The sequence below is a fragment of the Dioscorea cayenensis genome, chromosome 5 (genome assembly GCF_009730915.1).
Source record: "Dioscorea cayenensis subsp. rotundata cultivar TDr96_F1 chromosome 5, TDr96_F1_v2_PseudoChromosome.rev07_lg8_w22 25.fasta, whole genome shotgun sequence".
Classification (NCBI taxonomy): Eukaryota; Viridiplantae; Streptophyta; class Magnoliopsida; order Dioscoreales; family Dioscoreaceae; genus Dioscorea; species Dioscorea cayenensis.
The window spans coordinates 24,920,990-24,938,256 of NC_052475.1; the positions used below are offsets into that span (position 1 = coordinate 24,920,990).

Genomic DNA, 17,267 nt, shown 5'->3' on the forward strand with positions numbered 1-17,267 from the left:
CCAGGACGACAATCGACCCCAGACCTTAGCAATAAGAATATCCCAGTCCTGCTTCATTGGCCTTCTTCCCAAGATAGGAATACCCAGATAGGTGACCGGAAGACGATCAACAGCACAGTTCAGGGTCAGGTCCTCATCAAGATTCGGGAGGCTATCTGAACGAGAGGAAAAAAGGCATGTTTTTGAGAAGTTGGTTTGAAGCCCAGACATTCCTTCAAATAAATAAAGCAACAGCTTAATGATGCGTAAATCCTCAAGGCCCCAGTGGTCATAATGAGCAAGTCATCAGCGTAGTGCAAGTTACACATCGATCCGTGGCTGCCCAGTGGGACCCCAGTTAGCACACGAGAGTGTAAAGCATGAGAAAACATCGTCCCCAGCACATCCGTCACTAGGATAAAGAGCAAAGGGAAAGGGGGTCCCCCTGTCTCAAGCCACGACGGTACCGTACGTAACCACTCGGCGAACCATTAACCAGAATATTGGCCTTGGAGGAGACGAGGAGACAACGCATCCAGTCTACCCAACGTCTACCAAACCCCCTAGCCTCCATCAGATCAAAGAGAAAGTCCTAGTCCACCGAGTCGAAAGCCTTAGAAAAATCTACCTTAAGAATATGGCCTGGAAGCCGTCGCTTGTGCATGCTGAAAATCAACTCCTCCGCCGTAGCAATGTTGTCGACAATACATCTACCTTTAACAAAGGCCGACTACGAGTTGTCTACAAGATCGCCGATCACTTTACTTAACCTAGAAGCTAAGATTTTCGAGATGATCTTAAGAGTTGAGTTTATCAAACTAATCGGTCTATAGTCCGAGGGCGACTCTGGGCACTCCACTTTAGGTATAAGTGAAATGCATGCCCAGTTGATGCGTTCAATGTTGGCCCTCCCAAAATAAAAGTCCTCACAAAGGATCACTAATTCTGTCTGAACAATATCCCAAAAGCGTTGGAAAAAGAGAATCAAAAAACCATCCAGTCCTGGCGCTTTATCCGCCCCCAACGCAAATACCGCCTCTTTAATTTCCTCAACAGAGAAAGGAGCCTCCTAGTGTTATTTTCAAAACCCGGTTTGAAATTGAAGGTATATTTATTAATTGAATTTAATCATTTAATCATCTAATCATCTATCTCATATATCATCACCCAATAATACAATATTTTGGGTCATAAATCTATACCTACATTAGGATATGTTACTATTATATGTGTCCGTTGAAACTTTAGATATTTAAAAATTTATATTATATATATATTTATATTATAATGGAGCTAGAATTGCTGGTGCATGAATCTTTGGTCAAATGAATTCTTTTATAATTTAGTTGAGTGCATGACTAAGCTTTTCATATTCATATGATTAAACAAACACTTCCTGTGAATGTCAAGTCAATAAAAAATATGGGACACATTACACATATTCAAGTCTGATGTAAAAATTCGAAACACAATCATTTTCGTGATTACCTAATGACAATAATAATGCTAATAAAGTTCACCAACATTCGATGTCATTAAATCTACCACGGATGCAAGCTCATCACTAACAAGAGAAGGTAAACATATTTGTCTATGTTTTGTGTATACGTTTCTTCTTTTATGTTCAGTCACTAGCAGTCACTGGCAATATTGAATAACAAAAAAAACATTTCATTAAATAATTAAATCCCTTTTAAAAGTAGTTAAAAACTAATCAAACACATCTCCATTGTTGAATCCCCTCCTCCTCCTCCTTCTTCTTCTTCTTCTCCTCTTCAGCTTCATCAGCAACCAAGCTAAGTTGAGAGAAATCCATGGAACTCCACATCTTCTTCCTCCCTATGCTCACCCCGGGCCACATGCTGCCCATGGTCGACATGGCCCGCCTCTTCGCCAACCGCGGCGTGCGCGCCACCATCGTCACAACCCCATTCAACGCCACCAACTTCTGCTCCGGGCCCAACCTCAACATCCTCACCATCCCCTTCTCCTCCGCCGTCACCGGCCTCCCCGACGGCGTCGAGAACCTCACCAACCTCCCCACCCCTGAAATCCCCCCAGCCTTCGTCAAAGCTCTTGACTTACTTGAATCTCCTTTCCGCAACCTTCTCTCCGATCACCACCCAGACTGCATCATCTCCGACATCTTCTACTCCTGGTCATCGGACGTCGCTGCCGAATTCGGCATCCCAAGGTTAGTTTTCCAAGGCATGGGTTTCTTCTCCCTTATCCTCACCGGCATCGTCTCTCAGTTAAAGACACACGAGACCGTCACCGGAGACGACGAGCCTTTCATAGTACCAATGATACCTCATGAGATCAAGCTCATGAGGTCAGAACTCCCCACCTACGTCTTGAAACCGAACGATGATATTCGTAGGATGGCCAAAGCTCAGGATAAGAGCTACGGCATGATCATGAACACTTTCCATGAATTAGAAGCAGAGTACGTTGGGCTCCTCAAGATGTCATGGCACATGCGTGTGTGGCTCGTCGGTCCTGTCTCTCTTTGCAACCAAGGTCTTCTCGACCGCGGCAGTGAAGCTCCGGCGCATGTCTCCCACCAGTGCCTCAAATGGCTCGACAGTAAAGAACCAGGGTCGGTTCTTTACGTGTGTTTTGGGAGTTTGGGCAAGTTCACGCCCATGCAGATGCGTGAAATAGCGTCTGGGCTTTTGGGTTCTGGACACCAGTTTATTTGGGTGGTGAAAAGCTCCGGCGAGACTCCACCGTTGGTGGATGAAGAGAAGGGTTTGGTTGTTGATGGTTGGGCTCCTCAAGTGTTGATATTGAACCATCCGGCGGTTGGAGGGTTCATGACGCACTGTGGTTGGAACTCAAGCTTGGAAGGGATTACCGCCGGCTTGCCGATGATCACTTGGCCGTTGTTTGCTGAACAGTTCTTCAATGAGAAGTTGATAGTGGAGGTGTTGAGGGTTGGGGTGTCTGTTGGGTTTAAGCAATGTTGTATGGATATGGAGAGGAGGAAGGTGGTGAAAGGAGAGGTGATAGAGGTGGCTGTGAAGAGGTTGATGGGTGGAGAAGTGGAGGCCGTTGAGAGGAAGAAGAGAGCAAAGGAGTTAAGTAAAAAGGCCAAGATGGCCTTTGGTCAAGGTGGTTCGTCACACAGTGATGTGAGTGGATTAATTCAAGAATTGGTTGACCTTAAGGCTAATAAAACAAAAGCTACTTAAATCTCGGTGTTCAAGCTCTGGTTTTGTTTGTTTGTGGTGGGTCAATGGTTTCTCAATATTTGTGATTTTATTTTATTTTATTTTTTTGAAAACTTTGCTCTTAATTTAAGTCTTGTATATTAATTGGAATAAATGCTTTCGGGGAATAATTTGTATGTTAATTTACAAATTTTTAATAGTAGCTTCAAATTTTTTTATTAAAATAAATAAAATATAAATTGAAAAAGAACTGAACTAAAAAAAAAAATTACAAACAATGGATGGAAACTACAAGAACTTGAAAATATATAGCCAGGTGAAAAGGCCGAGTTGCTAAGATTGCTTAGTGAATTGTTATATCAAAAAACATGTTTCCTCGTTCAAGCAAGAGAAAGGTTTTATAGGTTGATCACTTCAGGTGAGCAGCTGGTGAAGATTCTACTACAATGCCTGGCAGGGTTGGGAGACTAGCAAATATTCCAAAGCTAGGAATTTCTGGTGGTGGTTCTCATTTTTCTTTACTATCATAATCCACCTCATCAATCCGTCTCATCGAACATAGGGGAGTGAGGGATTCAATACTACCTGCATTGAAAAGGTCGCCTTAGGTGAGTTGGCAAACACAAGAGACTTGGTCGTTGCTCAAGATTGTGGAGCATGAAACTCAGGATCGGCAGGGAATTTAATTAGACCCATTGAAGTAACAGGAGGATTAGTAGAGTTTTTAAAGGGAGGGAGGCCCAGTAACATGCTTGGAGCCTTCATTCATAACCGGGCGTAGAGGTGCAAGATGGGCCGGCTCGGCCTGGTACGGCCCTGGCACGGTGCGGCCCGAGCACTGTACATGCTCAGGCCAGCTGGGCTGGGCCGTGCCGGGCCTGGCGGCTCTTTTTTTTTAAATTAATTTAAAATATAAAATTTGTAAATTCTTTAAAAATATTGTAAAAATTGTAAAAAAATACTTAAAAAATACTAAAATTAAGAAAATTTTTTTAAAAAAAAATCTAAATATCATAAAATATAAGTTTCTTGATTGTAAAAAATATACAACACATAAAGATTATAGAAAAAATAATTAAAAAATATGCAAAAAATTTAAATTTACATGAATAGAAAATTACATAGAAAAAATAGAGATAAATTAAAAATAAATTACAAATAGATGTAGGAAAAAAATTGCCATTTATTTAAAAACTATGAAAACAACTTAGAAAATTTCAAACTTCGAAACAATTTAGAAAAAATTACAAACTTCGAAAACAATTTAGAAAATTACAAACTTCAAACTTCATATGATTAATCTATTTTTTCATCAACACGGGTTGAAGTTGAACTCTCGGATGGTGTAAGGCCCTCTCCGATATCACTACCTTCTTCATGTATTTGTTGTTCTTGTAACCTATTTTCTGTTTCTAACCAATTTTGCAACCCATTTTCTTGCATTTTCATTGGAAAAAAACAAAAGTTCCAATACTTGAATTTGCAAAACTAATTTGTGTTTGGGAAGGATCATTTTGACTAGTATTATGTTTGTCGGCATGCCTTTTCAAATGACCCGTTCCACCCGAAGTTTGACAAGAAAAATCTTTTTTGCATTTTTTACAAACGGCACGAGTCCCTTTGTTTGGAATTTCAACAATAATATAAAATTGCCATACACCCAAAGTTCTTTTTCTTGTGCTTGTTGGAGGCTTGCTACTAGATGCTCCCATATTAGGGGATTCAGTAACAGGCTCATGCTCAAGTTGTGAATCATCAAAATTTTTGGAGTTGTTTTCATTAAAAAAAAAAAACGGTGCATCGAAAGGAAAATTGGGAGAGCCGGCCATTATAAAAAATAAAAAAAGGTTTAGGGTTACCTCAACCTTGATGATGTAAATTTAATTCATGGTTTTCTTGAAAAGTCCGAATTGATGAATTGATGAAAAGGTGGGGGAATTGCCGGATTGATGAAACACTTCAGCCGGATTTGACAAACTTCAAATCTTGAACTTTAAGAGATTGTGAACTAAGAGAGCTTGGAGTCTTCAATGCTTGAGAGATTAGAACAAGAATGAGTAATTTGGCATGGAGAAATATGTAAGTGTTTGAGGGTATTTATAGGTTTTTTAAAATTTTCTAATTCCCAAAATACCCTTGTAAACTAGCCGTTTATTGTTGTTAAAAAGGGTAAAAAAAGTAATTATATTTCAAAGTCTAAAATAGCCTTAAAAACTAGTTGTTTTATAGTTGTTAGAGGGGCTATAAATGTCATTTTCTTGTATTTAAATAGTTGAAGAAACAAATAATAAAAAAAAAATGGTGGGCCGTGTCGGGCCGGCCCGCGTGCTTGGGCCAGCCTAGCCCAGGCGGTCCACCAACATGTGGCCTGGCACGGCCCAGAGATATGGGCCGTGCCACGGCCTAACTGATCGTAGTCGTCGGGTGCCGAGGGCCGAGCACGGACCAAACCGTCTTTGGGCCGTCTGCGGGCTCGAGCGAGCACGGCCCAGTTTGCAACTCTAATTGGGCGGTACTTTTTATGTTCCAAAATATATGTAAGGAAAAAATTTTCTTTCAAAATAGTTGTTGTTTTACATTATCTAGACAATATTTATTCTATTTTTTAATTTTACCTATTTTTAATTTTCTAAATTATATAGATGAAGAGAATAATATTTATAATAAAAAAATGCATGGTTTTAAAAGAAGGATAGTTTAGTAATATGATTGTTTTTTTATGTTAAAATTTAGATAATTTAATAAAATCTTTCATCCTTATGCAATATCCTTAAATCACATGTATTTAGAAACGGAAAAAAGTGGAGGAGTAGATTTTTAACAAGAAGTGGTCCAATGATCACTTTACTGCAATCAAAGGAATTACTGCTGTGAAGCTTGGAGGAATAATATTCCAGTGAAGTTATATGTGTGAAACTAGACACGTCTTTGTGAAGTACAGCCACCGAAAGTTGTTAGTTTGCAACTAATTTAGTGATAGGTGGTTAGCTGGCATGTAAGAGACAAACTTAGAAGGTTCGATTATACAAACATCAACTGGGTTTGTGTTCTGGAACAAAGGTTGATACAACAGTTGGACTCTGGTGAGAGTGACATGGGGCCTTCATAGCTGCCATGGGCGAGGCTGGAGGGTCAAGCTCCACTAACGGGCCGGACTCAGCCTGCTTCGAAGGGGCGATTGGAGGTTCAAACAACTCAGCTGCCTGGGGGCGGCTGTAGTGGACGGGTTTATGCACCGCTGGAGGGGGATGCTCTTCACTTTGCAGTTTGCATGCATGATGTAATATTTGCAACCTTGGCCTTGTTGACCAAGTTGACCAGAGCTATTTCTTTTTTTCCTTTGACTGTTTGACAGCATTATGGGATTCCTGACACTGTACACTGCAACCTTGCTTCTCACCAGGCTGACTTCTCCCCCGTGATGCTTCAGTCTTGTCATGGTAGGTGGGAGAGGCATCCTTCTTCTTCTTCTTCTTCTAAATAGCAACCTTCCTTTGAGTTTGGAGGTAGCAACCTTCATTTGAGTTACGGACTGAAGAGGTCAGCCGTGAGGAGGATCTCGGAGTCGCAGCGCCTTGGGTTTGACAGCGGCGAGGGAGGTTGGAGATTCACCATCTCTTTCTTCTTCAAGCTTCAGGTTAGCATCTAGGGTGTTTGTGGATGAAGCTTCTTGTTAGATCTCTCTTCTAAGCTTGGTTGTGGCTGTTCTTGTGGATTGTTGTGTTGTTTCCATGTCTTGTTGAGGCCTGCACCTTAACTTTTTGGTTTAGAAGAATATTTATCTTGTTTGTAATTCTTGAAGCTTAAAGCTTGGGTTCATGCATCCTTGAAGCCTATCTGGTGTTGTTTGTGTCCATCTTGGTTGATCTATTCAGTCAGCATGCTTAAACTTTAGAGAGTTTTACATTTGTTGATCTTGCTTTGTGGGTATGTATGTATATATCTTGTATATGTGAATGGAAGTGATTGAGACCTTAATCTTGTTGATAATTTTATTTTGTTAAAAGCTTGACTGTCCCATTGCTTTGTTAGTTTTGAACTTCTTAATTTGAGAAGATGGTTGTAAGCCTGAGGTTGTGTTAAGCTTGCAAACTTAGTCAAATTCTCGTGTTACTGTTCACATGTCATCTAAAACCTTGAGTTAGCAATGAGAACATTGTGAGTGGGAGTAAACCTTGGTTGTTGACTTTAGATCCTTGCTTAGCTTTTTAGAGAAAAGCTTTCATGCTTGTAAACTTGGAAACTTTGAGTATGCAGCCATTTTGTTTAGGTTGCTATTATTATTCACGCTTTGGTCTAGCATGACCTCTTGTTATCTTGTCATGATAGCTTACTATTTTGGTTATGTATTTAATTTGTGGTTATATTAACCTGATGCCTTAGTTTGTTTGGAATCCTCTTTGTCTAATCTTGGGGTTGTTGGGTTTTGTGTTAGTTTAATCATTTATAAGGATGTCCTTAATTTAGCTTTAATGGTGTTTAAGGCTGGACAACATGTGAATTTGGTTGAATGAGATCTTAACCTTCTAGACCCTAAGTGTTTTCTGAAATTTTCTTTTTTGCTTATATATCTTCAACTATAGGTTCTGTAAACTTGAAGTGGATTCTAGAAGCATGGTTATCATGTTTTATGTTTATCTTATACTTATGTGAATTTGTACTAGTATATATATTCAGTTATTTTTGATAGTTGGAATTTTAATTGCCATCCTTGAACCCTGCATATCGGGTTATTATTTAGATACATAGGTATTTGACTGTGCTTGACTTATCATGCAATGATTGTAAATTCTTCCTCCAGCGCCTTAGTTGTAGTAGGCCTGACCCAAGACTTAATTCTAAGTAGAGCTTTTGTTGGTTAGATTTTGTAGCGAGCCCTAGTTCGCGAGACTTGGTGAACCCGACTCTGTAGCTCGGAGCCAAGTAGGCTCTCGCACCCGCAAATTCCGTATTTCTGATAATTATTATGTACTTAAGTTATTTCATTATTTTTGGTAATTTTATTTAATTATTTATTTACTTACTTGTCATTTATTTATTTATTTGTTCTATTTATTCAGTATTTTCTCTGTCTGTATTTCGTATTTCTGCGGGTTTTTAGTACATCTCCATTTCTGGCTCGCCCAGCTAGGAGGAGTAAGTCCTAGCCATGTGCACATATTTTTTGTAGTAGCGCTACCCCCCGACTGTGGTCGAAGATCCGGCTTCGACTGTTGATATTCTGTTCTGTTCTGTCCCGACTTCACAGTCGATGATCCAGCCTCGTGCTGTCAACTTCTGTTATTAGGCAGGGAGATGTACATGGCTGTTTCTGCGTGTTTTCCGTAGTTTTGGGATTATTTCTGTATTCTGCTTATTTTCTGCATTCTGTATGAATTATGATCTATTATTCTGCAATACATGTTTTATCTGTTGTTTCTGCGATCCTACTGGGCCCTTGTAGGTCATGCACTCTGTGAATTCTGTTATCGTAGGAGAAGATCAAGTCTAGAATCGGGGAGTGTCTGGGAGTCATATTGTCTGTTTCTGTCAGTATCTCTGTATTACTCCTTTTGTGAGTGTAAGGCTTGTATGCTGACTGTATTTGTGTTTTGCAAACTGTTGAGTTGTATTTGTATTCTGTAGGGCTGCTAAAGCCCGTACTTGTAGTATTTCAGTTTTTAGTATCATATTCGTGCTTCTGTATTACTGTTCATATCTGCTTGTTAGGGTTGACTCTGACCATGTCAAATCGGAGGTCTTGCACCCAATGGGGCCCAGTCCCACTAGATGCGGCCGATCTGTCAGCGGACCCGGCTATTGGGCTGGGGCGTGACACATGATGACGTGGGCTTGGGTTCGATGTCTCGCCTTGTCTCACAGCCGTCTGTTGTGCCTCGGGATTAGATCGCGAGATCCGCAGCAGGAGGCTCTGCGAGCGCCGGAGCTAGGCTCAACAACCTGACCGGAGAACATCAGAGGGGGAGAGGGAGTTGCGCTCAACCACTGGTCCCTTCTCCTGGCCTCCGAGTCCCCGGTGAGAACTAGGCTCGACCGCCGGCCATGTCGCCTGTTCTCTGTGCGTCGACTGGTGAGATCAGCCCAAACTGCTTAAGAGCTTCTAAGGTCGTCAACGGGGTCAAGGGTGTTTTCCCCATGTTGTTACATGATAGATCTCTCTGAGGGTATGGCAATGCGTCTCTTTTACTATACTGAAGATCTGAACGGACCGACGAGAGTGCGGGGTTGAGTGGCGGTCGGAGTGGCCTCGATGACATGCACCTCGTAGTGCTTTGTGTGCCCACAAGTAGTTCTATTTCGTGTGGCAAGGTGACAACGGGGTGAAGTCTCACAAGGGCGCAAACGAACTCCAAGGAAGTCACTGAGTTGTTCTCTGCACTCCGACGAGGTCCCCACCGGACGAACAATCTCCAGGGTGGAACCATGACTCCAGCAGTGAAGTGGGAGGTTCGTTAGTGTGATCCAACAGGCCGCGTCCGACCCAATCGAACCTATCTCTAGTGACCATTTTGCCAAACCGATGGTGCAATGGTCGTATTTTCCGTTGAGGTGGAAAGGACTGAGTTCCTCGGCCATGCGTGCATCTTCCTCGGTCTTGAAAGAGACCCAAATAATTGTCTATTTGCAAAAAGGGCGACCTTGACGATCTGGGTGCCGAGCATGCTTGAGAGACCGACCATCAACTCTATCTCCGACATCTGGCGTCGAGGACTGATGCTATGGAGAATCTGGAGAGCTGCTTCCTCGCCTTTCCGATGTCTTCGGTGGTGAACGGCATTGAGGCCAAAGATCTGGGTGGAAGACAAGGGACGTCGCCATGCTCGGACGGGGTTGGGACTTCGGGTTTCTGGATTGGAGACAGCTTCCTCTTCGATCTGATGCGTTTCCGACGCGGCGACCAGGGTGTAGCTCGTGCTAGGCTTGAGAGTGCCTTGAAGACTGGACGTGCTCCGCCGAAGTTACCAATAGCGCCGCCCAGGAGCGTCCACATCCTCCTTTTTACAGGATACCATCAAGTGTGGCCACTCTGCTTTTTGTCGATACCTTTCCTTTCAAAAATCCATTTAAATTTTTGTTTTTTTTTTAAAAAAAATAATAATAAGAAACAGTTGAATGTTTAGAAAAAATAAGGGAAAATTACTATTTACCCCCTACACTGTTTAAAATTTCCCAAACAACCCCTGCAAGTTATGAATACCACGGACAACCCTTCCTTTATCATTTTACTTCCTTTTTACCCCTTGTAGGTCACTTGGATTGGGTCCATGTTGTGAAATTCCATCATTGCCCTTAAAAATGGTGGGAAGAAAACGTCCCAATCACATCATGTCTAACATTTTTTTACATTTCTTCTTTATTTTTCGAAAACAAACTTTGGAAGACTTTTTATCCTTGTCCCGTCCTCGTTTCCTTTTTAAAAATTATACTGATTTTTTTGTTTAAACATAAATGTTTCCGTTTAAAATTATCAAGTTTCTGTTTAAATATATCCAGTTTCAGTTTAAACAGAAATGATTTTAGTAGGTATTCGGATTCTACGAGCGTATCCGTCCCACCTCAAGGCCACCCTGACGATTTAGTAGGCCTTCCTTACTCGTTAGATCATTTTGAAGTTTTGTCATTGCATGTCGGACAATTTTATGTAGGCGCTAACCATTTAAAAAACTCACTTCACTACCACGAGTGCGGACACAATCGTAGATCTTGCAAAGAAACTATCGCCAACTAAGCATAAATGATAACTTATATTCGTTACATATGTTTGCCACAAACTATCGCATATTATTGTACATTTTGCTCGTTATTTATGAAAATCGTTTTCATAAACAAACCCAAATTTAAAATGAAACAATGATATTTAAACATAAACATAGTTGTATAAGTTAATTATTGATTAATTATCCCAGTTTTTGCTTAAAACTTATGTTTTTTCTCAACTATTATTGTCATGTCCTTGTTTCCGTTTAAAATTATACAGTTTTTTGTCTAAGCTTAAATGTTTCCGTTTAAATTTATCAAGTCTCTGTTTAAATGTTATGTCTCTGTTTAAATATATCCAGTTTCAGTTTAAACAGAAATGATTTTAGTAGGTATTCGGATTCTACGAGCGTATCCGTCCCACCTCAAAGCCACCCTGACGATTTAGTAGGCCTTCCTTACTCGTTAGATCATTTTGAAGTTTTGTCATTGCATGTCGGACAACGTTTTGAAGGCGCTAATCATTTAAAAAACTCATTTCACTACCACGATTGCGGACACAATCGTAGATCTTGCAAAGAAATTATTGCCAACTAAGCATAAATGATAACTTATATTCGTTACATATGTTTGCCACAAACTATCGCATATTATTGTACATTTTGCTCGTTATTTATGAAAATCGTTTTCATAAACAAACCCAAATTTAAAATGAAACAATGATATTTAAACATAAACATAGTTGTATAAGTTAATTATTGATTAATTATCCCAGTTTTTGCTTAAAACTTATGTTTTTTCTCAACTATTATTGTCATGTCTTTGTTTCCGTTTAAAATTATACAGTTTTTTGTTTACGCTTAAATGTTTCCGTTTAAATTTATCAAGTCTCTGTTTAAAATGTTATGTCTCTGTTTAAATATATCCAGTTTCAGTTTAAACAGAAATGATTTTAGTAGGTATTCGGATTCTACGAGCGTATCCGTCCCACCTCAAGGCCACCCTGACGATTTAGTAGGCCTTCCTTACTCGTTAGATCATTTTGAAGTTTTGTCATTGCATGTCGGACAACGTTTTGAAGGCGCTAATCATTTAAAAAACTCATTTCACTACCACGAGTGCGGACACAATCGTAGATCTTGCAAAGAAACTATCGCCAACTAAGCATAAATGATAACTTATATTCGTTACATATGTTTGCCACAAACTATCACATATTATTGTACATTTTGCTCGTTATTTATGAAAATCGTTTTCATAAACAAACGCAAATTTAAAAAGAAAAGATGAAATTTAAATAGAAACTGTCGTAGTTAAACAGAAACATTGATATTTAAACATAAACTTTGAAACTTAAATAGAACAATCGATAGTTAAACAGAAATAACAATATTTACATTCAAAATTAAACCTGGCCGTCCTAGACAAATGTGGATCGAGTCGGACATCACAATGAAATTGTAAAACAATCAAAAAATCTCCTTCAACACAATATTATCGCTTTTGATTATGTACACAAACGAAAATGAAAAACAATCAAAACTCTTGCCGAAAAATCTTCCTACAAACTACAAGATCATCCAATAATCACACCATGAAACCAAAAAAATTCTCTTTCTAATAGAATACTTTAGAAATCAAACTAAAAAGAAACCTACAGAATATCAAAACAAAAGGAAACTGAACAACATCTTCAACGGCATCCACCTCGTCTCAATACCTTGGAGCGCAAACTAATGAAATGTCAAAGAGTTGAGTGGGAGTTCTTCTTCGAGGCAGTGGTCCAATCCTACAGAAGATGTCCAGGTAACGACAACTTTGAAAAAGGAAAAACTAAAGAGATGAAGAGATGAAAAGAGAAAAAAGAAACCAGCACCAATAATGGTGTTCTCTGGGGATTATCCAAGAAAAAAACGGATTCCTCTTAAAGAGAAAATTATTGCAGCAAAGGGCGTTATGGTCAAACCACGTCTCACTTGTCACAACTTCCTATGCAAGGGATAATTTCGTCCAAAAAATTTAAAACTAACTCCATTAAATGGTTGAGGGGTTTCAAATTCATTGTATTTAAAAGGAAGGGGTTTTTAGGGATTCCCAAATTAATGGGGTGTTTTTGAAAATATTAGAAACTTAAGGGGTTATTTTGGCAATTTCCACAAAAAATAATCAATTGAATTTATTTTGTTTATCTGGTATCAATTGGGGTAGCTTGCAGGACGTCTAGGGTTTCCGTTCCGTCTTCGTGTTAGGCGGTCTGGAGAAGAAAGAAGCAATCGAACCCATTGCGGGAAATCAAGATGCAGAAGCTCACCCTCCGTATCTCGGTCATCGAGAACTTCGACCTGCTCACCGGAGCTACTGAGGTTTAGCCGTTCTCATTTTTTGTGCCTTTTGGTTTTTTATAGTCTTTAATCTTTATTTATGAAGTTATGAGTCTTTATCTATGCTTACAGTAATGATCCAATGCTTGCTTTAATGGTATCTGTTTTATAGACAATCGTGATGTTTTAGAGTATTGTTGGTGCTTGAATGGTCAATTTTCATCTTCAAGTTTGGATCTTTTCTGGCTTTTTCCTTGTCTCTCTTCTATCTCATCCGCGTCTCTTGTGAATTTTCTTTCTTAATTAATGCTCTCCTGGTGCTGGAGCATCTGAGTGGTCAAAATCCAGTGTTCTTCTCTAAAGGTAGGATTTTTAATCAGTCAGGATGCTAATGTTGCTGCATACGAAAAATATATTTCATATTACTCTTTAGCAAGGTACATTGTTCTTTCCTTTGGTATTTTTTGCAATGTTTCTTTTACTTTGATATGAAGTTGTACCTATCGTTTTGAATTAATTGGAGTATATCCAAATTGTCTGTTTTCTGTGTCATATGTTTCGTTTATGTATCTTTAATGCTTGCCTTGGTATCATAGAAGCCTATTATTAGAAACATAATTGTCTACGAGGAGGAAAACGTTGATAGTTTGCATATGCTCCTGTTTAGGGAAGGAACTGTTTTTCATACCTCTCCTCTTATCATCAATTTCTACAAATCACAAATTGCTGAGAGTTACAAGTTATATATACGTGTGTGTTATTATTATTTTGTATATTGCTTGGATGGTTTGCTTATGCTCCTGTTGACAGAGGGAAATGCTTTAAATTTGTCACCTCTGATTTATTTACTCAAATCACCAATTGCTGAGTGATGCAGAAAACATGTTATTTTTTGACAAAGATGTGTCTGTTCCTGATCATTTATTTAGCTGTTTTTACTATTTCCTCTTGTTCTTAATTTATCTAATTCATAAATGGAGGGGAAGGGAAGGTTTTATGAGGAATGCTTCTGTTTTTTTTAGCAGAGCAGTAGTGGTTAATGTGCTCCAGTAGACTATTCATCTTTGATTCTCTCTTTGCAATATTTACATCTCTTCATGGCAGATTAATAAAAGAGGATATCTGAAAAGTTCTAACACATTGATCTGGTCTAATTCTCACAATCTGCTTTTTGTTCTTCTTGCTTCATTGTGAATTATTGATGATGGGCTGTGATGAAAGATTGCTCGTTTCTAACACCTCTCATATGAGAAGTGCTCTTTGAGAGCCCTTCCTTGAACTAACTAGCATCGTTGCTGAGCCCAACATTCTAATTATATGTGCCAGTTTTTCATTTTGAATTGCTAGAATTCTCTTGGTTTTTTGTCCATACAAATTTGAATGTTTGCCCACTTTTCAAAGTGAGTAGTGCCATTAGATAACCTTCGCTGAAAAAAATGTGCATGAGAAGTTTTGATGTTAAATATTGAAGTGTATTTCAATTCCATCCCTACTCTTAGAGAACTCAGCTCTGTTCACCTGAATACTTTGTTGCTCTTAGAGGAAAATCATCTTTACTGATTCAAGGTCTGCTCATTTCTTCTGCATCTATTGATCACTTCGCTGTCATTCTCTAACACCAGCTATAACTGTTAGCAGCTGGTCAAGTATGATCCCTCTCCATGCATTTGTTGGATGGATTTCTATGCTGTGTTCTTGAGCAACCTGGATACCGAGTTGGCCACCGGCGCTGGTAGTGATTGAACACCGAGTCACAAAGGAGTGCAATCCTTAAACAAGTCACAAAACAAGCAATGCTTCCTAGACTGTTACAGTATTCTCTTGCTATTCAACCATTGTTTCCACCAATTGACACCAGTCTGTCCTGTACTGAAAAAGCTACAAATTCTGTCTTGTATTTTAGTAGGAATAGATTTTTCTTCATCTGGATTTGTAAGAAAAAAAAAAGCAAAAGGCCTGTGTCATATCTTGAATTATGATCTCTGTTCATGTTCTATGTCAGTTATTGGAAGACAGCTTTGTTGCCTCCCTGCAGCCAGACAATTCTTCTCTGATACATCTGATACATTATTAATACATGTTTGATGAAAAGTCAAGAACATCCTCTGATCATAAACAAGCCTGATATATACGCATGCCAGGCTTTGAATTTTGTGCTTCTTCGCAGCTGTAAACATTTTTCCCCTTTCATGATATCAAATAAGTGAGCATCATTTAACAGGCATTATGAAAGCGCCAGAACTTCTTCAGTCTCATAAATAGGCCTGATATATGCATGACAGACTTTGAATTTTGTTCTTCTTTCTAGCTGTAACATTTTTATTTTTATTTTTTATATATGATATGTAGTAAGTGAAAACTATCATTTAACAGATATTATGAAAATTAACAAGAAGGATAATACCATTTCACAGCATATCAAAACAGAGTACATTGATAATGCATTAATTTAAAAAAAAAAAAAAGGAGATTAACAACAACAAAAGGATCACAAGTAGTTGTTTGTTTCTACCTAAAACTCAGTGACAAAACTTGCCTTGCCTGCAGGAATAACAGGAGGCATAGACCTGCCTTTCTTCCAACCAGCTTCAGCATGCATGGATGCAGCTTCTTTCATCCCAACATGCATTCCTTTTCCTCCTCCTTTATGCATTCCATTCCCAACTGCACCTGCTCCTGGTTTTCTTGCTGGGAAATTTATCTCAAATGCAAACTCTATATCATCTTCTAAGTGACTTGTTGTCTTTGCTTTGCAGAAACGCCTAGCACATAGCCTGCCAATAATACAAGCCAGTATAGCCACAACAGCAATCACTGCCAAAACTATAAACACTGGTCCAAATGAACCATTAGAGCTTGGAGCACTTGCTTGGCTAGAGATGCTGTGTGGGTATAACACCAGAGGTTGAGGTTGAGGTTGAGGGTCAGAAATGGATGCCATTTGAGTGTAATTAGATAGACAAAGAAAGAGAGAACTCAAGTAGAGGTTCAGGTTCTTCTTCTTCTTATTCTTCTTCTCTTATTATGTTAGCTTGTTGAGGAACTCTCTATATAAGCTTTATGTTTTGAATGGATTCATTGAGTTGCCTGGGGTTTTGCTTTATTTGCTTTATCTGCAAACATGGAAGCTTTGGAATGCTTTGATACAAGAGAAAGTTAGTAGAGATTGGAAACTTTGCAGCTGGTTTGGAATCGTACTGGATTTCATATCAGTGTGTGTTTCTTTTCTCTTTTGGTTTTGTTTTTAAAAATTTTGAACCCAATGGTCAGGTGTACATATTAGATCTTTTGTCTGATGAGGAGATGGAAAATGCAGGTGGGTCTGTTATTTGAATTGGGATGTGGACAAAATGATGGGTCAAAGAATGCTAAAAAGAAAAAGTTTGGTCCAAATATTGTTTGTTTTTTTAGTGAGTTTTTCATGGGATAAATATTGTCAAATTTGTTATATAAATATTTTTTATTTTATTTTATTTTTTTTTAAACCTTGTTCTCATAATTACAAGTTAGTTAATAACAAATAAGGTATTAAAAAGGAGCAGAGCCTTTGGATATAATTTTAGATTGAATGCCATCATATTGTAAAACTTGAGAGCAAATATTGATTTTGTTCCAAAGGTCTTAGAAATTTCAAACATTTAAACTTATTAAGCTGATTTTTATATATGAAATGGAGAGCCAAACAAGGATGCGAGCTTTGTAGAGGAAGAAGACATAGTGGGTAAACAAAAGCATAAATAATTCAAGGAAGTTAAATTTTGAGGGGGGAAAAAGTATTTAAATGGTTAAATCAAATATTCTTTTCCCATTTTTTTTGTATTTTTTATTTTTAAATCAAAGTGTTGAATGCACATACCTTTGTCTCCAAGAATGAAACATTATGGTCTATGTTGGAGGTGTGATTTGCCACATGGTTTCATTCCTAGCTGTCAGCATGCTCTATGTTGAACATATATATGAGGCCTTGATACTTATATATATATATATACACACACATAAAAGTGAGAGAAAAAGAAGACAACAAGTAATTAAAATTTGCACAGTAAAATTGTCCTTTAAAAATTCCAAAATTCTAATTATCCACAAATTCATTTGG

General features: G+C 38.6%; 2 protein-coding genes, 1 long non-coding RNA gene and 1 other non-coding gene across 4 annotated transcripts; 3 read left to right on the top strand and 1 right to left on the bottom strand.

Annotated features, from left to right (window-relative positions):
• The first annotated feature begins 1,458 nt into the window (after window positions 1-1,458).
• Window positions 1,459-3,316, top strand: LOC120260626 (UDP-glucose flavonoid 3-O-glucosyltransferase 7-like). Its single transcript, XM_039268153.1, has 2 exons — window positions 1,459-1,556; window positions 1,759-3,316. Exon 2 carries the CDS (start codon window positions 1,794-1,796, stop codon window positions 3,171-3,173), a length of 1,380 nt encoding a protein of 459 aa, XP_039124087.1. The 5' UTR covers window positions 1,459-1,556; window positions 1,759-1,793; the 3' UTR covers window positions 3,174-3,316.
• Window positions 3,317-6,328: 3,012 nt separating this feature from the next.
• On the top strand, window positions 6,329-8,833 carry LOC120260607. The gene is made up of 2 exons (XR_005536450.1): window positions 6,329-6,789; window positions 8,627-8,833. It is a non-coding gene; the product is annotated as an uncharacterized LOC120260607 (long non-coding RNA).
• Window positions 8,834-13,219: 4,386 nt separating this feature from the next.
• On the bottom strand, window positions 13,220-16,287 carry LOC120262364. Its single transcript, XM_039270463.1, has one exon. The coding sequence runs from the start codon at window positions 16,110-16,112 to the stop codon at window positions 15,684-15,686; it is 429 nt and encodes a 142-aa protein (XP_039126397.1). The 5' UTR covers window positions 16,113-16,287; the 3' UTR covers window positions 13,220-15,683.
• Window positions 14,379-14,473, top strand: LOC120262695. The gene has a single exon (XR_005536952.1). It is a non-coding gene; the product is annotated as a small nucleolar RNA snoR1 (small nucleolar RNA).
• Window positions 16,288-17,267: the final 980 nt, after the last annotated feature.